This window comes from Platichthys flesus, chromosome 23, assembly GCF_949316205.1.
Source record: "Platichthys flesus chromosome 23, fPlaFle2.1, whole genome shotgun sequence".
Classification (NCBI taxonomy): domain Eukaryota; kingdom Metazoa; phylum Chordata; class Actinopteri; order Pleuronectiformes; family Pleuronectidae; genus Platichthys; species Platichthys flesus.
In genome coordinates, this window is record NC_084967.1 from 17,147,863 (window position 1) to 17,173,448 (window position 25,586).

Sequence of the window (25,586 nt, forward strand, 5' to 3'; positions counted from 1 at the left end):
TCACACTGAACAATACAGTCATAAAGCCCCCCCCCCCAACAGAGAGGGGCGAGCGAGGCTGCGGAGAGCGAGGGAATGTGTCCAGATGACGGCTGAACGTCAGAGGCAGGTCATGATAAAAACACACGTGGTTATTATTTCACTTTAAATGATTTGATAAATGAAAACTGGTCTCTGCTCGTCCTCCTCCACAGAGACATGAAAACAAACAGACTCATGGATCAGCAGCCGGAGGGCCCCGGGCTCGGCCCTCCTCTCTCTGCAGGCTCCTACAGCTACAGTCAGTGACCGCAGGCTGATCCCGGCTGTGAGCTGACGGAGGTGATGGTGCTGAATACAGAGCGGGGGGGCAGACTGAATCCTAACTGACCAAGACATGAAACTTCTTCTGTCTACCTGACACTTTGTCTCACTGTGTGGACCTCACATGATAACTGATAACACATCTGCTGCTGCAGTTTATCTGAGTTGTGTTGTTTCAAACACACACAGGGATCACAGGCTGGTTCCCCCCCGACTGAACAACAAGCAGGAAGTCGTCTCTGCTTCACCCAGCGACACAAACTGACTCTGAGCCAACACACAGCTGATCGTCAGCTTCACAGCTGTGTCTGTGACCTCCAGTGTCTGTGACCTCCAGTGTCTGTGGCCTCCTGTGTCTGTGGCTCTGAGAAGCATGTGGGCTCCAGCTCCAGAGAACAGGCGTGGAGATCACATGACCAGAGACACTGAGCCTTCGACCTTTAGTAACTGTGTGGATAAGTTTTACAGGTGAAACAATCTGCTGTTTGTTATGGTGCAGATGTTCCAGATGTTTCAGATGTTTCAGATGTTCCAGATGTTCCAGGTGCTCTACATGTTTCAGCCATTACCTGAGACGGAGGCAGCTCCCCAGCTCTCCGGCTGCTGAACGTGTGGACTCCGGCGGTCTGGAGGTTGAGGGGGGGGGGCTGCAGCGGCTCCGAACTCGCCACCTTCTGTCCGTTGACGTGTGCGGTCACCATGGACCCGGGGGCCTTGGCCGGCACCACAGAGAGGGCGATGCTCTGGCTGGGCGGCTTGATGAGGGACAGCGGCTTGGTCGTCCCTACAGGACAAGTTCTGACTGCCAGCTTCTGTGAGGAGAGAGAGAAGACAGGTTAGATCACCTGGACCGCCCCCTGGTGGCTGGCTGCAGTATAGCTCATAAACCCAGCCTCCTCCATGTTAGCAGATGGGACGTGGACCAAACTAAGTACACGCTCAATACATTTGATCATTTGAGGTAGTTCATCAAGTTTCTGATAAGTTTGGTTTTGGTTATTTGATTAAATAAAAATAAAGTTGTTATTGGTCAAGCAGGTGTTGGGGGGGGGGAGCTGTTTTTATCTGATTTGAAGTCAGTGGTTCAATGAAATAGACTCTGAACTTTATTAATATTACGTGTCGTGAGAAACTTCTTACTCTTAAACTCTGAGAACATTTCAGAGCCTGAAGTTTAACACTGTCTCTGAGTGAAGATGAGGAATCAGTCATTTTACTGAAGTAGAGAATGTTTGTACTTTTTGACCTCTGCTGTTAATGCTTCTGCAAAACTGATACTGAAGCTGCTTGTCTACTGGGTCCTACTGACAGACACACACACACACACACACACACACACACACACACACAAACTCACACACCCCTCCCCCACCTCCTCCTCTTCAGCCTGGTAAAGAAAAAACACCTCGAGATAAGTACATCTCACTTTCCCCTCCGCTTCACCCTCGCTCTGCTGAAAAGAAGAAGCTCTGTAAATATTTCATATTCCATCCCACTGCCCTTCTCATCCCAGCACCACCACCACCACCAGCGCTCTCATGCCTTTCTATGCACTACACTGGGTTTGTGAGAGGAAGGGAGGGGGGGATATTTATTCTTCTCTGGCCGAAGCAGTTTTGTGAATCCGCTTTAAAAAATAAAAATAAGATGTGTGTTACAGTTTAAAAGCATTTTTTGCTGCAGCGATAAGCAAAGAGGCGACACCTTGATTCCCCACATCAACACCAGAGAAGAAGTAGAGCACTCACACTATATATATTTATATATCACGTACATGTGTGTTTGAAGGAAATAATCCTGTGTTGATTATATTTGATATCTGCAGCCTCATTCCATTGATCCAACAAAAGTTTCTAAATGAGCTGATGTCAGCTGATTTCTCCTCCTCAAAGAAACTAACACACAAACACCCCCCCCCCCCCACAAACACACACACACAGCAGCATTAGTCTCTATTATTCAGCCTGTGAAGGGGGACGGCAGCGGGGGGGCTGACGGACTCATTTCGGGCCTTGCTGCTGCATCACTAATCAGTTAGTCCTCCTTAAAAAAACGGCCAGACACTTAAGGTGGAACTGAAGTGTTTTCATAGGGTGGAGGATCCAGCGGCGGGGGAGGGGGAATATAAATTTACAACTCCTAATGTGATTTTATGCAAATAAAAACTGTGACAATATTAATTTTGATCTTGACTGATACACTTATAAAGCAGAGCACAAGCAACATGGATCTGTTTCTGTGGATGATTCAAGATGGAACTGAGGTTTGATATTTTACAGTTTAACCATAAAGCATAAATTACCATCTTTTCTTGTTTCAAGTTAAAGTTTTCATATCAGTGGTTCACTGCTGATACTGCTTCTTGGTTATTTAAGACTCAATGTGTTCTGGGTTTTTCTACTTCTCTTTGGTTTCACAGAAGCAGCGTCAGCCGCCTTCTTTCATTCATGTTGTTGTTTATTAACAAAGAGCCGGTCGGCCTTTGTTTCACCGGATCAATGTGATCCACAGGCGGCCCTGCACCGGGGCCGAGGGGCCGCCGCTCGCCATTCAGCGTGTGCTGGAGCAGGGCACCTCTGATTGTCTCAAAGGTCACATCTCATCTAGCGACCTCTCAGGGCTGAGAGCCGAACCCAGGCCCTCCTGGAGGGAGGTGACGGGGGGGCAGCAGGTACCAGAGAGACTACAAGATGCTCAGAGAGGTTTTATTCTGAAACACCGGGCGTTAAATTCAAAGAGGAAGTGATTCTGTGAATGTTGTTGTGTTCTCATTTAACCGATTGTTCTAATTCTCTGATAAAAAAAGAAAGTAGTGAAACATTCATCAAGATTTTCCCAAACTAACGTTGGAATAAACAAATCATATTAACTTATACTGAATGTGAACTATATATTCTATTTTTTTTAAGTGAAAACTGTAAATTTTGACCTTAATACATAAATAAAAATACGTACAAAAATGAACTGACTCTCTTCTTCTAGTTTGTTTGTTAGTTTGATCAGGAAGTAAACGGTGAAACTGTTTTTAAGATGCTGCAGATGGATATTTGAGTCCAGACGTACAGACGAGTGCTGCCGGATCCTGGAGGAACCTTCAGACCAGGATTAACTGACGGTAAATGACCTTCTGGGTTCTTCAGAGGCTGCGAGGGATTTATCCTGAAGAGGAAACCTGTGACTTGAATACAGCGACAGCCCGACATGCTGAATGAAGCTGATATCCATCTGAAACATCCAACTAACAGGGGGTTTACTGAAATGTCAGAGAAACCTAATTCATTCTGAACCGGCCCTCTGGCGATTTGAAACTCTGGTGAAATCCAGAGAAGGAGGTCAGAGTCACATGGTCGAGACTGAACAGCGTTAAAACAAGAATCTGAACGTTTTCCTTTCTCCTCAGTTTCCATCCAGCTGCTGTTTGTCTTGATAAACTGACTTCAGGTCAGTCCTACAGGATTTAATGTTCTTCATGTCTGGTTTGTTCCTCAACTCCTGAAAACGACAAATTAAGTAAGAAACCTTCATCTGTTTGTTAATTAGTGGAGAGAACTCAGGACATTGTAATACTGACTCTTATTAATATCTTTATTTTGATCTGTCAGCAGGAAGCTGCAGTGCATCCCACTGGCTCCTGATTGGTGGATCACGACCCCTGACCAGACGTCTGTGTTCGCTTCCTAACGAGCAGTTTTCTCCGTCTGTGTTAATTGGACGCAGGCAGCCGAGGCTTTCCTCAGCGTCCAATGACGGCCGGACGATCCACTTAGGAGCCGAGGATTCACTTTGGTGCCGTCCCTGTATCCGAGCTGGTGACCATCAAACTGCCACGAGCAACCACCAGCTGGGACTGGTCTGTTCAGAGCCGTCAACACAGTTTAACCAGATGTTTAACCAGAGCAGATGTTTACGGATATTTGAACTGTTAAAAACACGTAAACCAGGAGCAGTGCCGGGGAAGCGTCTCCTGGTTAGGATTCCTTCAGTTATGGTTTCCCTCCTCTTCTAAACAAACAGCTGATTCATCCAGCTTCAGGTTTAATCTCAGTGTTTCTCTGATGCTGCTAACTTCACTCTCCAGGTCAATAGAGTCACTGTGGTTGATGGTTTCCACTGACCAGAGCAGTGAGGTTAATATGAACTCACTTCCATGTTTGACCCAGATCTCATCAGGTAATCGCTGAGTCTCAGTGACAGTTTGAACCAAATGTGAAGACATGTTGTGGTTTGAAACATGAGGTGAGAAGCGTCTCCTCTCCAGCACAGGGCTGCTGGTTGATCTGCAGATGGAAGCCGCTCTGCTGAGCGTCTCCTTCAGGACCAGTTTAACAGGATCTGTGGACACGTCTCTCACAATCTAATTCTCTGGAAGGCACAGTTAAGGTCATCCGTCAGCCGGCCTGTTTACTGCAGAGCCAGCGAGCGCACAGGATTATCCTCACTCATTATGTGCTCCGGTTTGATAGTGTGCCTTTGAGATAACAGCGCTGCTGAAAAACGCATTAGAAGCTGTTCAGATTTCCATCAGCGCAGCTGCCAGACGCTCTCTTTGTTTACACTCCATTTACCAGTGAGGCCCTTCACTCCTGAAAGGTGCTGAGCAGACGGGGCCGCAGTCCGTCCCTTTCACACCAGAGAAGAAGAAACACTCACATCCGTCACTTCAGGAATGAAACAAGAGAAACACACGTAAAGAGAATCAGGGAGAGAGTCCTCAGAGTGGGGACACAAGGAGAGCTGACCCCCCCCCCCCCCCCCCGAGGTCTGGAGCTTTTATCACAGCCAGGTTCCTCATGGAGCAGGAGCGTTTCAATGGAGTTAGCGGGCCCCAGGTAAAAGGGACAGAGGGGCCCCACATCCAACAAAAAACAAACCGAAACAGAACGTCAGCGGCATGGGGCCTCGTTAGTCTCCTGTAGAGGGGTTTCCTCAGGGGCCCCCTCTCAGCTCAGGGGCCCCCTCTCAGCTCAGGGGCCCGAGTCTGCCTATTGTCACATGACTACTGAAGCTACTGAATGAAGTTCATTTCTTCAGCAGCTGTTTTCAACGCACAACAGCAACATTCAGTTAAAGGAAGAAGAATCTTTTCATCTCTGCTTCATGAGACTGGTTCTCAGCTGCAGCAGCAGAAAGATCAAACCAAGCTCTAATATCTGAGGTGTGACGACTCAGTGGTTCAGTGGAGATAAACGTGAAATCAGGATGATATGATGGGATCGAACAAATATTAAATCTTCAACAGGAACCAGAGACAGAACCCCAGAGTTCAGTAAATGGTTTGTTCTGGTCCCAGTAAGCAGCTCCCCCCCCCCCCCCCCCCCCCGGCAGAGGGTCATCTTATCAGCAGGGGCACACAGGACAGAGTTTGGCCCCCGGCCCACAGCTTGGCAGGCGGGGCGTCACAGAGACAGGGGCCCCTGCTGCTCCACATGTGGAGGTGGAGGTGCAGCCAGGAAACACAGGTTCTGTCCGGGCAGCGGTGAGACCGGTGGCCGAGACCCAGCACAGGATCCACCGACCGCCTGTCCCCCTGGGACAAAGACTATCTCGACCCACTAGCGTCTGTGTGAATGTGACAAACTGCATCTCAGGAGGTGATTGTGAAGCAGAGCAGGTTCACCCGGCAGTGGATCCTCTCATCACGAGTCTGCAGCCGGACGCAGCGAGACGACCAGGGACAGAGACAAGTCCAATAACCTCAGAGTCATGCCTCAGATTAGGTTTGAACTGATGAATGTTCTAGTCCCTGAGCTGAGAGACGTCAACCTGTAGTTAAATATTGAAACAGCTGGTAAACAGAATGAAATCACTTCTCACTGCTCGGGAGACAAAACTCTGAAGGAGACAAATGTGAATTTAAGAGACTTCACTGCCACCGAGAAACTTGCATTTTAAAAACTGCAGAGACGAAGACGCCTTGTCCACAGGAAACAGGACAGGACAAGTCCAACTTACACGGTCCAATGTTCTTCATCATCTCCAGGTTGGATCCAAAAAGAGGGTAAATTCTAGACTTAATATGTTTTCATTTGATTCGTTTAATCTTAGTTAGCTTCCTCCACAATCAATACTGACTGAGTCCAGCACACGATGGCGACACACAAACATATATAAATATAGATGAAGTGTGGACAGATGAAAGTGTGTCACTGTTCCTCTTCTGTCATCGACCACAGAGCAAACAGGAGAATGTTCATCATCAGAAACACGGGGAGGCGTTCAGTTCACTGCTCGACTCCCAGGATGTGATCATGTGGTCAGTCTCCACCCGTCACACCGGCAGCTGACAATAAATCCATTTAAATGCAAATCAAACACGCCCTGGGCTTCATCTCCCTCATGTTCACCGCAATGTGACACACACGCACGCACACGCACACAAACATACTCACACACACACACACACAAACCACAGGGGGGTATCTACACAACCAGGGCAGAGACAATCAATCAATGCATTGATTGATGGATCAATGACACCTCTGATTGGTAATTAAGTATTTCAGAGACGTTTAACTACAAACAGTCGATGGTCACAGATTCTCACACCTGGAAATGAACTTTGCTTTGATGGAAACTGAACAGTTGTAATATTTAGTTGTTTCCTGAGTCGACTTGTTAAACGCGCCGGAGACAGAAGCTTTAATGACAGAACCACACTGATCCCTCTGTTGATCGGACCACGTGCTGCCTTCAGGTTCTCTCAGGAACTCTCAGCCTCAGACTTGACTTTTCCTCTCAGTTAACTTCTCAGCAAAGAGGCCAGAAGACGTTTCACCAACTGAATGTGAAAAGAGACCAAACTGTTTCCAGTCTGTGTTGATTGGGTTTTCAGAAGTGACGGAGCGGCGGCGCCTCACCCGTGAACTGAGGTGGATGATGTTCTGTTGTGAGGAGTGTGGACCTGCATGTCTCAGTGGGACGGGGCTCTACACAGTGAGCTGGGCTCTGGATCTGAGGCGTCTTCACGACGTGTCACCCGGTGTGAAGATGAAAACAACGAGAGGAAAACAGAGCGAGTGAAGTTTGAGTCGAGGTTCGATTCCCACGAGGTTCGTTAGAGCTTCGCGGCTCGGCCCTTGTTTTGAAAGGGCACCCAGCAGGTGAGCAGAGGCAGGTGACTGATGCTTTTATACTGAAGGTTGATCCAGGTTTCCTGTCGGGCTGATGCAGCCGCTCGCTGCTGCTTCCTGTTTGCTGTGGTTCCCTCTTCATCTCTGTACCTGAAGCTCTGGACAGTAGAGCGTTGAGCTCTGTCACTTTTCCTCTTTTAAATCTGTTTGTAATCAGTTTCTGTTGCAGCTCCGCTGTCGGCTCAGAGTCTTCAGTTAATCAGATCAGTGGAATGAAATGATCTGGACGTCTCGGAGAGGAATGTGTCTGGAGGCCGTAATGAAGACATCTGCTCCTCGCACACCTTCAGCCGGAGGATGTAGAGCGGCTGCGACAGCCACAATCACAGAGCGTCAAAAGGTCAGAGTCTCTATGAAGTGCAGAGTCGCTGATCACCTCCTCTGCCCGTCTAATGGCTGATAACCGGGTCATGAGCAGCAGCAGCAGAAGGTCACTGGTGCTGATTGAAAGCCTGGAGCACGTGAAGGTGTCAGAGCAGCTCGGACTCGTTCACGTGCTCCGGCCCGACATCGATCGATTATTCATCTGAAGAAGCAACGAGTCGTTTCAGTGACTGAGTTAATAAACAGGGACAATCAGAAGTTATTCAAGCTGGTGATTTTAGATCAAACCACTTATTTAACTGATTCATCACCTGCACGTTTCTGTTAAACTGGGATTTTATTTAAGATCATAAACTGTTTTCTATCACCCCAGTTGTCATGACAACAGAATTTAATTATGGGATTAATCATGATTTGATCAGATGTCTGATCAGTGAGTTCAGTTCTGTCTCAGTGTGGATGAGACTCGTGGATCGTGGAGGAACCAGAGGATGTTTCTGGAAGGTTCATCTCCTCAGCAGCACCTCAGGCTCCAGCCTCACTCGACTGCTTCAGCCGGACCTGGCAGAACGTCTGGGCGCTGAGAGCACTCGAGCAGAACCAGAGGGCGTGGGGCCGAGTCCAACTGGCCCGTGGGAGCCCCTGGTGCTGGGTCGCTGCCCCGCGCCCGCCACAGAGACAACAAGCGTTTAACATGTTGGATTAACTGGGATTAAGAGCGTCTGCTGAGCTAAACCAGAGCAGAGCTGGTTTTATCTGTGCTGCTGCAGCAGGAGAAATGAAGAATCAAATCATTCCTCCTAAAGGAGAATGAAGCTTTTCACCTGCAGTGGATTTATCTGAGTCTTCATGAAGTGAAACGTCACTGAAGTCCTGCTGAGGTCCAACTGTGATCCTCTTTAAAGACATGACTGACACTTCCTGAATATCGTTTGGAATATTGAGACATGGATTTGATTTCTTTTAGAATCTAAGGACACAAACCTGATGACTAATTATATTTACATGACAAAACCCCCATCGCATCACAATCATGAAATCTGAATTATGAAGGTATGGGGTCGATAAGTTAATTCTCAACTATTCACACTACGACAACAGAATCCAGATAATCGTCAGCAGAATAATCAATAATCAAAATATGATTAGAATGATGGATCTTAGAAAGTATAATAACTCTTAAACTGTAATAATCTGATGAGACGATCACAGACGTTGTGTCAGTTGTTGTCATTAAACAAATGAAAACAGGAAAATTAAGTTTCTCTCTACGCTGACGATATTTGTATTCTTTAAAATGTCTCTAAAAACTTTTTTAGACTTTCAGGATATCTTGAACAATATTTATCAATTAATTCTTTTACTCATTATTATTTTCCACCTACTGAGGAAGCCACAGAATTAAACCTTCATTCTACTGTGCTTGTTTGTTTGAATCATAATAAAGTGAATCTCGAGGACATGAAATCAAATGAGTAAATAAATAATAAATATTATATTAAATCCGTCTCCACTGAGTTTTTTCGGAAGAAAACACAAAGTGAACTTTCTATAAAAAACAAAGTTCCTCCCAAACTAAGAATGAAACCAGTAACCGAGGTGTGAGGTGACTGGTGGGATCCCTCCCAGTCACTCACTGGCCGATCAGAGGCTGAATCTGATCTTTCATCTGGTTTCATCTCTCCCACATGGATCAATAATCACTGTCGTCAGTTTGAACTATTGATCACAAACGTAAATCTAAACCCTCCAGCCGGTCACCAGACACTCACCCCCCCGCGCGTCTGCAAGTCGCACAACCTCAGATTTCATCATCTCAGGTTTTGTGAGTCGACACAAAACACATTCAGAAGCCAGACATAAAAATACAGGAAATAAAAACCTTGTTGAGTGAAGCTGCAGATAACGATGGTTTTCATCATCACTCCGTCTATAAGTCACTTTCTTCATTCAACTCAGTTCTTAAAGTTGCTGAATGTCAGAAAAAGATTTAAATTGTCACAAACTGTTTAGTAAAACACTTTTGTTTTGTTTTGGTATAAAATATTTAGTTTGAAATGAAGAAGACAAAGAAAAGAAGAAATTCTTAAAGTTTTAAAAACTAAAAAAGCTAAAGTTTCACTTAAAGTTAAATTAGAAAATTCATTGTGTTCAACACAAAAGCTGCAAAGTCTGGATTGAGATTTAATTTTCAATTCTTACCTAAACTCCCTGATGTTGAATTAAACAATACGTTAAAAGAAAGTGACTTACTGCTCCGCACCCGGCCTGTGTTGTTTCTCTGAGGTTTAATCTGAAGTAAAAGTGATGAACTGATCTAACGTCAGTGACGGAGGAAGAGGAGGATGAGGAGGAAGAGGGGGGGACAGCTGGGCCAGGCTGAGAGAGAGGGAGGAGCCAGCGTGTAGGGGGTGGGGTGTTCGCTGGAGGAGGGGGAGGTTAGCTGGGGGCCAGCAGATGGACGTCAGGGAACAATAGATGCAGACAGATGCAGCCACAAAGAACCGACACACACACACACACACACAGACACACACAGACACACACTCACTCACACTGAGGCCTGTGGTAAAATGTACAGAGGCTCTGAAGTTAATCTCTGAACAAATTCATTCTGGTGAACACTTAATTAAACTTTTTCCAGAAATGTTTCTACAAACAAACTCATCTTTTTTTTAAGCTATACATTTTTCCATCAACAGGAAACGTTTACGAGACGTGAACAAAGTGAAAATCTGCTCGTTGTGTTCGAGACGTCAGATTATCAGAGAACAACTTGAACTGCTGTTGGTTTTAATCTGTTATTAAAATATAGAGATAAATATGATGAAGTTTCTGATCCTCTGATATGTTCAGGGTTTTCATTTAACTGAAGAATCACTTTATATCTTAATGAACATAACGACACTAAACTGAGGAGCTGAGAAAACATCAAAGATTTGAAATGTTCGTCCATCACAAACACTTTCACTTGATCAAACTTCTACTGTGAACATCTGTCATTTGGACATTTGAGAACTTCCTGTAAGGGGGGGGGAGGGGGGGGGGTGGCTGAGGGGACAAAGAAGACCCTGCCCAACCCCCCACACGCCCCCCCACCTTCATGCATGGATGTGTGCATGTATATTTCTCTCTCTGTCGTTCAATGTGATGTAACAGAGGGGAGGGGCCAGAAGACATTTGACCACACACACACACATCCTCCCCCCCCCCATCACAAACTGACTTCAGAGTAGCAGCAGAGCCCTCTTCAGCGCCCCCTACAGTCTAAACTGACGTTCCTAACCAGCAGTAATTATCTTAATCCTCAACCCTTATAAACAAGCTGTTTAATGTGCTAACACAGTGTGTGAGAGTTGTGATGTGCAGCAGTGACGACAACAACAACACAACAGTATTCCAGTGTAGCATCAGTAGCATTAGCTTGGCTGCTGCTGGTGAAACGCTGATGGTTGTATCAATGAAGTTTAATTAGTTTTTGATTTCACAACTAGCAGAGATTTGTTAATTTTTAATGGTTTGTCTTGTGAGGGGGGGGGGGGAGACAAGACGTCATCTTCAAATGTTTCATCATGTGACCAAGAAGCTGGAAATCCTCAGAAAACAAACAATTCTATTTTAAGAAAGACTTTCAATAATTAATCAAGGATCAATATGACTACTGATTAGTAAATCACTGATTGAGTGTTTCAGCTCAACTGCTCCTTTAAATCTCTTTCAGGAGGAGGCGTGGAGCTCCTTCTCTTTACTTCACTGCTTCCTCCTCTTCCTCCTCCTCCTCCTCTTCCTCTTGCTTCGTGTGACGACTTTCAATATCCCTGTATTTCGTTTGAGGCCGACAAGTAAATATTGACGGAGTGGATCTGGGTGAAGACACGGGCGGCGCTGCCTGTGAGAGGAGTTCTCCTCGCCACCACCAGAGGAGGAGGAGGAAGTGTGGGTGTTGGAGGAGGAAGGAGGAGGAAGGAGTAAATCCTGGTGGCAGCGTCCCCTCCGCTGGTTCAGAACCATCCTGAGACAAGTTTCTAAACTGGCTCTCGTTGCTGCGTCCCCTTGAGAGACACACACGTGTTGGACTTGTGCGTCTCTATGATTTGCAGAACACAAACAATCACATGCAGCTCCACTCACTCACTGCTCCTCCACAATCACTTCAAATTAGATCCACCAGTCGATTCCAGAAGTCAATATTTAATCTGCTCCAACAGGCGGAGAGTCTGACGGTGACGAGGTGGAGGGGGGGGGGCATCGAGGAGGGACACAAGTCCAACACAAAGACGATAAGAGGATCGGACGTCAACAGGAATATGAGCCCGTTGTTCAGATCAGCAGAACCCAGGAGGTGTGAGGATCCGTGATGAGCTGCTGAACGTCTCCTGAGATTCACTCCGTCCCATTAAGACGTTCACCATCGACCTCGTCTTCGGTCTAATCACGTCTCCTGGAGGAAACAGGCGGAGGTGCTGCCGGACGACTCAGTGAGTCTAAACAACTTGTGTGTATCTGGCGTGTGAGTCTGAGTTCACACAGCGACAAAGAGAAGTGAGTCTTTAATCAGCTCGTCCGCTTCGCGGGAGGAAAACCAGTCAACGAGCAACTGGTTCTGAACAGACCAGTTACACACTAATGTTCAAGGTCAAACTTCAGCCTCAACACAACAACTACCTGTGTGTGTGTGTGTGTGTGTGTGTAGCTGCAGATGAAACCACAGGAAAGGTTTCCACTCTTCAGACTTTACAGCTGGAAGCTTCCCAGTGGACGTGTCGATGAGTTTCTAACACAAAGAACACAAACACCTCAGGATGAAGAAGAGGAGCCGGACACGGAGAAGAGGAAGATCCTCAGATCCACAACTCTAACGACTGATTTGACTGATGACGTATCTTCAGACAAAGCTTCATGTGAGGATTGTGTGTCAAGAGGCAGGTGTGTGACACATTCAGTTCTGTACCCGCTGGTGTGTTTGTGTTGTTGTGTGTTTGTGTGCGTCTCTCACCTGTCCATTCTGAAGCTCATTCAGGCCTTTACACAGCGTCTGGTTCTGTGGAAGAGCAACAAGAGAACAGGAGTCAGATCACATGTTGATCCGATTGAAACAACAACACATCAGTGACACAACTGACACTCACAGCTTCTACATCTTAAAATCAACTGTTTACAGAAACCTGCAAAATGATTTACAACAAAGTTTGTTTCCCAGAAACAGATGAAAACTGATCCAAGATTCTGCAGCTGCACAAAACTTCAAACTCACAACCAAACTTCTACTACACAATAAACCACCGCAACAACCAGTCAAACCACCTTTCCAATTCAGAATCACCTTCATGTGAACTCATTTGTGTAGAGCTCTTTTTAACCTCACTCTTCTTGAATCATCAGCAGATCTTCAGTCTGATCTACTTTACCCAGCATGCACCTTGAGCAGTGCAACCTCAGGAGACACTGCCGCTGCAGAGGAAGACGTGTGTTTATCTGTCACCTGTGATTTAACACACGCGTGTTCAAACATCTGGAAAGAAAAACTCCAGCGCCTCCATTTCTTTATCCAGCAGGACAGGAAGTGTGTGTGTGTGTGTGTGTGTGTGTGTGTGTGTGTGCGGATGGTTGGTTGGGCAGATAAACAAGTAGAATCATTGTGTATGCATTACTTTTCACACTGGGGAAATTTATAAGCTCAGAGCTGATAGTTTCAAAATCACGCCGGGCGTTCAACGGCGTTACGTCAGAGAGAGAGAGAGAGAGAGAGAGAGAGAGAGAGAGAGAGAGAGAGAGAGAGAGAGAGAGAGAGAGAGAGAGAGAGAGAGATTAACACCCTGCAAATGTTTTACATCGTCGACACTGAATCTGACAGTTTACTATGCCGACTCATTGGCTGTTACATCTGTGTGTGTGTGTGTGTGTGTGTGTGTGTGTGTCAGTGTGTGTGTCAGTGTGTGTCGCTGTAGAGGATTTTCTAGTTTTGTTTGGTGTAACTTCATTCATCAGCAGCCAATAAGTGAAGAGAGTGACCTCTGTGACATCCACAGCAGCAGTGCAGGGTGTGTGTGTGCGTGTGTGCATGTGTGTGTGTGTGCATGTGTGTGTGTGTGTGCGTGTGTAACGTTCTGTAGAGTTAAGTAAAAGAAGAAAAGTTGATATAAAGATTGTAAAGCAGCCTCCGTGCCAACATCCAGACCCGAGCTCGTACGTCAGAATCAGATCTGACAACACAAACAACACAACACAGCTCCCCCCCCCCTCCTACAGCACCTGAACGCAGCAAAACGAAAACAAATGGTACCCCCCCCCCACTGAATATTTACATCCTGAGCATCTGTTCAAAACCCACAAACAGCCTCCGTCTGTTTCCTCCTCAGCTTCAGCACAGACGAGCACATGGATGTGTTTGGATTTGATAATAAAACGTTTTTAAAAAATGTTTCCAGATGATGGAAACTACAGAGATCACAACAATATGAGAGAATCATCTTCAGGGCACCATGATAAATTCACCTCCTGTCTTGACGATTAAACTACAGAAAAGTGCAGAAGGGTAAAATCCTTCAGATTCAGCTTCTGAGGAAAACAAATATCCAGAAATAAGGTTTCTCAGGTCAACTCGTCTGGAGCAAAGGAGGCGTCAGGAGGTGTCAGGAGGTGTCAGGAGGTGTAAGGAGGTGTAAGGAGGTGTAAGGAGGTGATGGGGCCGAGGTGGAGGCCCAGCGAGGAGGAGGAGGAGGAGGAGTCTGGTCCCCACAGTGACGGCGGCTGGAACCTGCTCCGACATGCCGGTGTTCAATTAGAGGTGTGGCTCTCACATCTCCTCAGCTCCTCAGCTCCATCAGGAGAAGGAGCCCCTCAGTGGAGCAGCGCCCTGCAGGACGCCTGTGGAAACGCTTTCTACAGGTTAATTACAGGAAGCAACTGGAAGCTCCATTCACCAGCTGCTCGTCACTTTCTACAGAAAATACATTTCTCTCTTCAGCAGCAGGATTCTCCGACAGCAGCTGTTTCCTAATAACAGAGCGTTAACACAGGGTTTTACGACCCTAGTGGGTTTAATGGTTAATAAATAATAGAGCAGAGCTGTACAGATATGTTATAAGTTATTTTTTTTTTAATGATTTGTTACCGACACTTAAACAGGGCTGCAAATAACAATTATCCTCATTACCCAAAGCTCTCTGAGGATCCTTCCACAAGTAACAATACATTTGTATTGTCCTCAATGTCAGACAATAGTAAAACAATCAAAATGTATTTATTTAAACATCCTGTCATACTAAAAAAAACTATATTAAGTGAGAAATGAGGTGACTGAGGAAAGAATTTAGGTTATTAATTTTAAGTGGATCAATTCGTTAAATAATTGTTGCAGCTCTACACATAAATATTAAAATAATAACAAACATAAAGGAGGCCAAGGATGGAGCCTTGGGGAACTCCACACATTGCAAATAACTAATGCTTCATCACAAAGCTAACAAACAATTCTCTTAGTTTCACAGCTCAGCTTTTAAGACATAAATAAGAAAAGACTTGAAGTTTGCCACGTTGAGAACAATCAACTTTTGTAGCACTCATCCTAAATGTTGTTCCTGTTGGTTAACGACCTGCTCCTGCGTTTTCAGGGACACGCTAGCGAAAGAGTCCTCTGGGCCCCTTAGTGCTTACGTATCCCTTCTGACGTGCGTCGCCCAATTTTTCTGACTATACGACAAAGCTACGTACGCCTCACGCAGCCTGCAAGGCTGTGATTGGTATAAACAGACGAGGACCACAAAGAAGGCGTCTCCAAGGTCGTCTTCAACAAAAAACGCTACTCCACCTAGTGTTCTGGAGGTGAATTGCTCTAAAGCACGAGCAGTCCTTGGAGAAGCATGAATTAAAATTCTACACCGAGCTGACAGCGTCTCCATCACCTCCTCCAACACACTGGCTCTTCATTAGACGCAGGGAAATGAGATCGTCTCTGCATGTTAGACGGACACTGTTATGTCCAGATGCAGAATCCACCTTGACAGACGAGCGTCCTCTGCTGCCGCCTCTTCTCAGAGACTCATCGTGTCTCCTCATCTGATCTGAGACTTTAATCATTGCACCGGGTCTCAAATGAGATTCATCACAAACTGATCAGTTGATTAATCAAATACAGCAAAAGAAGACGTCTCAAATATGATGATTTGTCTCACGTGAAGCTGAATATCTCAGATTTCTACACGTGCAGTCGACTTGTTGGACATGTTCCACTGCCTGGAAAACAAATGATTCATACGGTTTATCTAATATTTGAACAGTATTAAACGTTCTCTGGTTCCAGCTTCATATCGGTCATCCTCTGCATCTCCTTTGACTCCTGGTTAAATAAAACAACACGTCTGCGGTGAATTAAAACTCACATTTTAAGGAGGAGACAGAAGATCAAGAGCCATCGACCGATGGATCAATAATGCAGATATTGGAAGTTTCCGGCTGAATCGTGATGAGTTGGGTCACATTATATATTTTACAGGTTAACATCTCAAAACTCTCCAGACTCCTTATTTCCTCTGACCCAGTAGCATCTTTTCCTTTATAAAGACACCCAGATTATTAATATTCATCCAGCAGCTGCAGACACTCTGAGTACAGTCCAGATTATAATGGGTTTACAGTTGATGAGATTCATGAGCAGCTTCGTCTGTGATCCTCGTATCAAAGTCTCCATTGACAAACTGTCCTTGTTTTCTCAGCCTCTCACACAATCTAACCTCACAGGAGGAAGTGATTTCCCCGTCTCTCTCTGTGTTTTTCCCTGCGTTACATTTCCATCTTTCAGAAACTCTTTATCTCGTCTGCAGAGCGCCTCTCCCTGGAAGACACTCCACAACCAGCAGCCCTTTGATTCCCGGGTGATGAACCCGAAAGGTTCGTCTGCTCTCGACAGAAACAACTAAAACACTTCAGCGAAAAACAAACAGTTCCTGGAATCTGCAGCTTTGAGAGTTTCAAGGTGAATATTCTATCAAAGTCCCCGTATATAAATATATATAAATGTACACGTTCAGTCTGAGTCTCGTCTTTTCCGTGCGGGAGAAGATTTCTCAGTAAAATCAGCTCTTTGCTCCCCAAGTTCACTTGTATAATAAGAATAATTCTTCAGGCTTTGATCAGCTCAGTGTAATGTTCCAGTAAATCATGTTCCACAGGTTCCAATTTCCACTGTGAACACTCGTCGGCCTCTGTTCTTTGTGACAGATTCTCTAGTTTGGAGCCTGAACCCTTTAAAGCGTGTTCACACAGGAAGCGTCTCCTCGGCGGGTTCCGATCTCAGACAGAACCTAAACGTTTACTGGACTTAACACCGAGACAGAAAAAGACGTCAAATCTCCAATTAGTGGAGAGGAAACGTTGCAGAGCGGCAGACGGGGAATTAAACAGAGTTTCTTCAGGTTGAATAAAGAACAACGAACTGGGATGAAGAGACCAGAGTGATTTACTGTCACAGGAGCGTCTGCTGGTCCCTCACTGGTTCCTCTGGACTCACTGTCTGAAGGAGACGAGGCTCCGTCCTCACGTCCTCACGTCCTCTGCACCCTGAGTCTTTATTTATACCACGGAAACAAGCCTTGTTATATTTGGCGTGTTGCTGTGGAAACTGGCCTTGGTTTAAGAAGCGTGCGTCTCCTGTGAAGAACAAACTGAGCTGCTCTCCTGAAGTGGCTGTTTGACATGGAGCTCCAGAACCAGCACAAGGAAAAGACTCTGCTGCCTCCGAGTTATTATTGTTCATTAAGCAAAGCCGCACAGTAATCACTACAGTTCACCCCAAAATGCAATGTAAGTCTCCTCACCTCTATGTGGGGGGGGGTTGAGTCGACAGAGCACTTCTGGAGTGTCAGGGGAAAACCAGTGTTGCAGCAGAATAAAATACCACTGAAGTAACTGGTGATGGATTCTTCAGACGTAATAAAGCTCATAATGTGGTGAACTGTTCCTTTAAGACCAAACTACCAACACCCCCCCGGCGGCAGCAGCTCGGACTCTCTCTGGCTTTATCTGCTTCTCCTCTGTCCAGACTCCATTTATTTTTAATTGCTTTTCAGCGTTTGTCCTCATCTTTGTTTGCGTCTCGCCGCCTCAGATACGCAAAGCAATAATGGGAAATTAATTTGACTGCATTTACAGACGCAGCCTCGAAAATAAAACAGGCCGCACAGCGTTTAGGTTTCCACACGGAGCAGCCGGTGGACGACATGTAAACACAGTGTAAGTCAGAGAGAGAGGGAGAGAGAGAGAGAGAGAGCAAAGAGGACAAGTCACAGCCCTCTGGATGGGGGGGGGGGGCTTCATGAGCAGAAATCTAGATTTTATCAGGAGGAGCTGAGACGACCTCTGGAGAAGAGGAGTGTGTTTCCATCGTCCTGCAGGTCAACAAGTGGTACAACACAACAAAGGTGACGTGTACTTTGTGTAACATCGTGTGTGAAGATGCTCGACCTCCCGTTTGATCATGTGACACAAACTTTGGTCCAGAACTAGTTTCCTCTTGTTCTTAAAACTACAACATCCATCAACCTAACAGGCCTTGTTGCCATGGAGACACTTGACTCATTTCATAACTGAACGTCAGATATGAACCAAACAAAAAAATAAATCATGAAATCAGAATATGCTTTTGTCTTGATACATTTAAAAAACAAATCAAACTGATGTCACTGGTTCATCAGGTTTAAATCTTATGAGACTCCTCACAGAGTAGTGAACGTTCCCAGCAGGAGCCTGTGTCCCTGAAGGCAGCACGAGGCTGCCTTCAGGGACACGTCTGGTCCTTGACTCCTGTTGCTTTTGTTAAATTATGATTCTTAAGTCAACCACTTCCGCTCCACGTTAGTTACCAGGCAACTTGGCTGCACTTCTCACACGAGGCGCGAGGCTCCGCCCCCTGACGGTGACTCCTGCTCTTCATTCCCTTTAATTCAGGGACCGCGACCACATGATCCCATAAAGCGCAGTCGATGGCGCCCTGCAGCCGAGGAGACGTGTCAGAAAACCGTCTCGTCAGAGGAGAAGGTGTCGGCCCGAATCTCAGCTCAGAGCAGGAAATCCCCTCTCAGCTCTAATCACGATCATGAGCCACTAACACGGCAGTAACCTGTCATGTTGCTGCGTGTGCACGTTGCTTTTCATACAGTTCCCAGAAGCAGCAGTTTATTAACAGACTCACACGCTTAAGAGAGGACAGATATTAATAGCTCTCCACTTGTGAGAGGAGCAACCGAGCCGTTCCATCTCCCGGCTGCAGCAGAGACGAGGAGCAAGGAGGAGGAACCAGCACCCATCACCAGGAGGTCACCGGCAGATCGGGATCATCTCAGATCTCTGAAGCTCTCCCAGAGCATCAAACACGTCAGGAAGCAGAAGTCAGGTCCATCGTCACAGTCGGAGCTCATTAGACGAGACTGTAAAAGGTTGTCATGCTCCACGGCTCAGAAAACATCAGGTTCCTCTGAGAGTCCATCGCTGCAGCTCCTCTGTTCAGCCCCTGTCTCAAACACTCTGTCTCTTTAAGACCCCCCCCCCCCCCCCCCCGATAGTGGTACCGCTCTGTGGGCTGTTTCCGTATTGAGTGGTGACCACGAGGAGCCTTTAGGGGGCGTGTCAGACGTCCTGCTGTTTCAGCTTCAATCCAACTTGCCTAAGAGAAAGCGGCCATTTTGTACCAGGCCTGTGGACCTGAACCACCCCCCCCCCCCCCGACAAACGGCATCTCCCTCCCCGACGGCGGCTGCTTCCTAACGCTTCCAGCTGCAGCAGTGACTCACGGGTCAGTGTAACCAGCAGCAAGAGGAATATGGACACGGACACACACACACACACACACACACACACACACACACACACACACACACACACACACACACACACACACACACACACACACACACACACACACACACACACACACACACACACACACACACACACACACACACACACACACACACACACACACACACACACACACACACACACACACACACACCTCAGAGGATGAATCCTGCTGCTCATGATCCTCAGAGGATGAATCCCTCCATCCATCCATTCCTTCATCCTTCCCCCCAAGTCTCTCTCACTTTAAATAACTTTTAAAGTAATTTTTCATGTTGTGAAATATCCATCTCATTATTATATATGAATTCAGTTTAATTAGAATATATCATCTGGTTTCCATCGCAGCATCACGTCAGTGTCACATGACAGAAGAACATAAGCTGCTAAAAACTTCTCATTTCATTCTAAATGAAAAAATTAAGTAAAGAACAAATAACACATTTAAATATCGATCATTAGTAAAAACAGCACTAGAGGACTTCCACACTTCACTTATTAAATATGATTTAATGTTTAACCTTCTCCTTCATGTTCGTGAACCAGGTTTCTGTTCCAGGTTATTAACCTGAATCTACTTCAGCTACAAACATGATCACAGAGCCCTACTTCCTTTGTGGGCGGGGCCTTTCCCCCTTCTAAGGACGCCACTAGGAGACTCAATAATGCATAAAGAAGAAGCAGTGCATCGTGGGAAGGCGACCTGGAAAGAGAATGGAAACGAGGCACTGGACTCCTCCCACATGTGATTCTGGTTTTAAATGAGTTTGATGTTTTTCACACAAAGCTACAGGCTCAGCAGTGGTGGAGGTTTCCAGGCGTCCAATCAGAGTGCGGCGTGGAGCTGGAGTCTGAAGCCGTTTCCTGAACAAAGACCAATCAGCAGCATTCACACGTCTCGCTTGTGTTTGGCCTTTTTCATAATTGACCTCTTTCTGTTTAACTGGCTGAGCGAGTCCATTGTCCACACACACACACACACACACACACACACACACACACACACACACACACACACACACACACACACACACACACACACACACACACACACACACACACACACACACACACACACACACACACACACACACACACACACACACACACACACACACACACACACACACACACACACACACAGCTCATTTGTCTCTATCGTCCACTCGACGTCTCACAGAGACAAAGACCTGCAGAGACATCATCACACAGAAAAGTCTCTGACCCGCGTGAAGGTTTAAAAACTGTTTGCTCTTGTTGGCGTGAGTAAAATAAGTTTGTCGACATGTTTTCAGTTTATTAGTTAATAATTCAAGAGGTTAACATGCTCATGAGTTTGAATCCCTTCTAGTTCATGTGCTTCTTAACAAGCTGCTCGAATGGAAAACAACCGAAGAAGATGAAGAAGAGGTTGAACTTTAATATGACTTGTTTCTCAGGTTTATTTAAATTAGAAACTTAAACTTAAACTATTAACCTGTAGGATGTCAACCTGTTAACCTGTTACCTTGTAAGCTGTTAACCTGTCAACCTGCTTTAATTACCCATTTAACAAAGACATCTACTTTAACAACCACGGATCAACTCAGCTCTGTGCTCCCGTGGCTCTGACTCTCATCAGGACGAGCTCTTTAGATCACAGGATGAATTAAAGAAGAAGAAAAACAGAGCGGCTGCAGGATCTGACGCTCAGAGAGGACGACTCACATCCACAGCAACAGACACAACAACAGACATGTGAGACGCTCACAGACGTCGACTCAGCAGCACCTGGAGCCTCAGTCTCTTCTCATTCAGACGCTCAGCTAACAGCTGATTTGAGCTCCTGTTAGCTGAGACCGGGCGGAGATTCATCTGTTCAACACGAATCTTTATTTAAACTAAACAAAGAGACACACACAGGTTCTGGTGAGAGTCAGGATCCAGAGCCCCCCCCCCCCCCCCCCCTGTGTCCCAACAGGATTCTGTTTATCAGATCAAACTGCTGCTCCGGGGACGTTCAAACCCAACGACCTCACTTCCTGTCCATCCCAGGAAACAACTTTCTTCATTTGCTTCTCTTTATTGGAAACATGATTATAATCTTCTATTTAGTTAAGTTATATTAAGTTACTTCCTAAACTGGAAGAGTTATTGTTCATTAATTAATACTTTTGCTAAAGTTTTTCCTGTGAGGTAAAGATGATGTAAACCCTGATGATCATTTATTAACTTATTAACAATATTTTCAGGGGATAATTTGTATAATATCTAAAAGGTCGGGTCTGACTTCCAGGAATGATAACTGTCAGAAGGACACGGCCCACAGAGACGCTGCTCTGCTGCTCGCCGCTCTGCTCGCCGCTCTGCTCGCCGCTCTGCTCGCCGCTCTGCACAGAGACGAGCTGGAAAACCTCATCGAGGGCCGAGAGAAGAAAAGTCAATACGGGCGCTGCTGCTGATGACGTGACCTTTACAGGAAACCTGATTCAACAAGCAGCTGATTCTGATCTGTGACTGACAGCAGGTGAGTTCATCAAGTCTCTGATCGACAGCCTCAAGAAAACACTAAAGATTAAAACAGGTGGATTCTCTTTTCTTAAGAAACCGGGTCATGTAGATGCAGCTCGACAGTACGGAGGCTGAACTGGACCAAAATTATACCAAAATAAAATCACAGCCAGAATTATGATTTCATGTTTAATCATAAAGGTAAAACACCAGTTTCCTGTATAGAGTGTTGTTCATTGATTGACAGCGTGCACCAGGCGCCGCGTGTCAAGGAATTCACACACACACACACACACACACACACACACACACACACACACACACACACACACACACACACACACACACAGCTGACCGTATCGACCTGAGTCTGAGTCACTGTGGACTCTCTGAGGAAGACTCTCTTTAGTACAATGGACATGTTAGCCTTAATGCTGCTAAGCTAGCACGTGTTTAAAGACAGGACGTTTGTCTCATGGGCGGAGCCAGAGTCTCAAAGGTGGTCATTGTGTTACATCCTGTGAATGATGTCATCACTGAGCATCACGACCTGCTTCATCGGTGCCTCCACCTTCACCAATAGAGCCGAGTAACTTCCCTCCCTCTACAGCAGAGAGAGTGTGTGTGTGTGTGTGTGTGTGTGTGTGTGTGTGTGTGTGTGTGTGTGTGTGTGTGGAGGCCACAGCATCGGTGTGAGTCTGCTGCTGGTGGCACGACACCTAAGAGGACACACACCTGGTCCCGTTTAAACTCACAATATTAGGGTGAAGAGAAAAGATATGACAATGTCAAATGTCCCATTAAAACATTAATTCATAATAGATTTACACAATATTATTTAATATGGTGATAATTTTGAGATAAAGTTATAAAATACAAGGAGCTACAGGTTTTGGTTCAAGTTATTTGTATTTCATATTAATTATCTGCTGATGCTTCATTGTTCATCTGAATCTGAAACTACAAAATCATCTGCAGATCAAACTAATAATAAAAATAATCATTAGCAGTAAACATCAGAGGTCAAAGGTTAAAACAGAACGGCCCTTCTTTGTTTTATATGATTGAAGAAAGTCTTGAAGAACATGAGCTGAAATATTTAAAAGCAAACTGTTGAATCAGATTTCAGTAAAGATCATTGTTGTATTTTAAAGGATTTGTGTGAAGCCTGGTTGAGGTTCATTCTCTGGAAATGATAGGTCCCATGTAAATGTGCTGGTGAGCAGCTGACACTGTGATTTAGGTTGAATTCATCCGTCTGTGAATTATGAATTAGGACCTTGCTCCGATGTGAAAACAGAGGATTTAGTGTTGGTCCCTGTTTGTCTCAAACTGTTGCAGTGAGCAGGAAGAGGGCCGAGTGTTCAGGGGAAGCAGCAGCGCAGCAGTCAACACGGGTTAATTCATCGCAGCCTCTCGGCTCCGGCTGCTGCGGCGGCGGCCGAGCCACGTCAGCACTTTCCTCTCGCTCTCTGGAAATCACTGTTTGCTGTTGGGTAATAAGGAGCTGTCACAGGGCGGCTGCAGGAAGACACCGGGCCGGGCCGACGCCGTGGAGGGGGGGGTGACCCGTTCACCGACACTCAGAGACCGGTCAGGCGTTCGGTGACGACCCGGTCACCTGATGGAGCCTTAACGGGTCAAGATCTGAACTTCTGTCAATCTCATTCAGGTGTTCGAACTCGACTGTAAAGAAAGACGACTTCCTCCCGCTCCACCAAGAGGACGCCACAGCTCCTTGGATACAGGCGCCGCCATCTTGTGTTTTTGTCGTCGTTTGAATTCAGAGTCTGAGCAGGGGGGATCGTGGGGTGGAGCCGTGGTGTCAAGGTCCCGCCCACACAGGCACCTGACCAATCCTGAGTCAGTCTCAGGTGTTTTCATATCATCACATAACTGAGTGAAACCATCGGATCAGAAACATCAGACGAGCTGTTTCCTGACAAACTGCAGATTCAACGAGACCTGACAAAACGTCTTTACGACCTTTGTAGATAGTTTTCAAACCTCCTTCCTCCTGTGAGGTTTTAAACTGGATGTGAAGACGCGGGTCGTGTTGGTCGTGAGCAGGCAGAGCAGCGCCCCCCCCCCCCCCCGAGGAAGAGTCATCGCAGGGTTTCCTGCCACGTTGCTCCTAATTAAAGCCGAGCGCCTCCAGTGATGAAAAAAAAGTCTGCAAACAAAAAACTACAAGCGGATGAGTCGCAGAGACTGAGCAGGTTCAGACTCATCACAGCAGGGTGACGTCATGTGACCTCCCTCAGTCACATGTCCTGTCCCACAGAACGTTAAACTCCTCCTCTCGCTTTCTACAATTTGTAGAACAAATCTCAGGAGAACTGAACTTAGAACCGTCCACCTGGGACCGGGTCACAAACCCACATGGATCAGCAGGTGTGAACGAGGCCTGGACGACATGTGACCAGTCAGAGAAGAGAACGTCCACAAGTCCTCAAATCCCACGTTCACACCGATCCTCCTTCTGTCCTGAAGCTGCTGCGTCTAAAACAAGCACACCCCCCTGGGTCTGTTCCAGAGCATCTCTCTGTGGACACAGCTGCTTTCACAAGTTCATAGAATGTGACGATGACTTCAAAGTTTCCAACAGCAAACAAACTGTTTTTTAATTTGTTGTTTGTACCACATTTAAATTCAGGTAATCAGGTAAAGTTTTGTCTGTATAAAAATGTAATATTTCTATGGTCCAGTAATGTAATGGAGTATCAGTTACTTTAACTGACTTAAGAAAATAAAGGCTTTGAGGAACTTTATTATGTTGTAAAAAGTGTGTGTGTGTGTGTGTGTGTGTGTGTGTGTGTGTGTGTGTGCCTGGAGGGATCCTGGGTAATTTACTAGCCTCCGCTCTGTAGAACCAGGAGTTGGTCCAGAAACCAGTCCCTGAACCTGCTGCTGGTTTGATCAGCGCTGCAGGAACCAGTAATGAGACGTCCTGGGATTCCACTTTGGTTTCAGCCGCAGAGAAAGTTCACCTGCTCACTAGCGACCACGAGAAAAACAAGCCCCTCCTACCTCCTCCTCCTGCGCGGCTGAATGTGACATCACTTCCTGTAACGTTTACCCCTCGCCCAGCAGGAAATGACCAGCAGCTTCTCAAACGACCAATAACAGAGATAATCAGAGCAAAGTGCGACAAGTGTGAGGTTGAAACGTGTCGGAGCAGAAACAGACGGATCTCAGGCGCCGGCTGGAAACAACTTTTTACTGTGAACTGTCCAAGACGCAGAAGATTTAACATCACAGACACAAACGACCCATTGAAGTCACGTTCAGTTTCCTGACGCTGTCCCAGATGTGAGAGCCGATGACCTGCAGATCAACTTCACCTGCACGCGTCACGTCAGTGCTCTCATCCTGCACTGACCTGGTTTCCTGTGTGAACACGCTGCCTGACGTCCCACAGAGCGACACACAAAGGAAGCAGAGCAGCTGCAAAATACAGACACACAAATCATGTTTTTGAAACTG

At 46.2% G+C, this 25,586-nt stretch overlaps 1 protein-coding gene across 3 annotated transcripts in view; it reads right to left on the reverse strand.

Moving 5' to 3' along the window:
* The window catches only part of phf21b (PHD finger protein 21B), a 39,887-nt gene that overhangs the window by 10,453 nt on the left and 3,848 nt on the right, over positions 1 to 25,586 (reverse strand). For all 3 annotated transcript variants that reach the window (XR_009920098.1, XM_062382828.1, XM_062382826.1), the window contains exons 2-3: positions 12,754 to 12,798; positions 873 to 1,115 (exon numbers count right to left, since the gene is read on the reverse strand). Coding sequence is in view for 2 of the 3 variants with exons in the window: in XM_062382828.1 (XP_062238812.1) it covers positions 873 to 1,115; positions 12,754 to 12,798 (288 nt within the window). In the remaining variant the exon portion in view is untranslated. The remainder of the gene's footprint in view (positions 1 to 872; positions 1,116 to 12,753; positions 12,799 to 25,586) is intronic.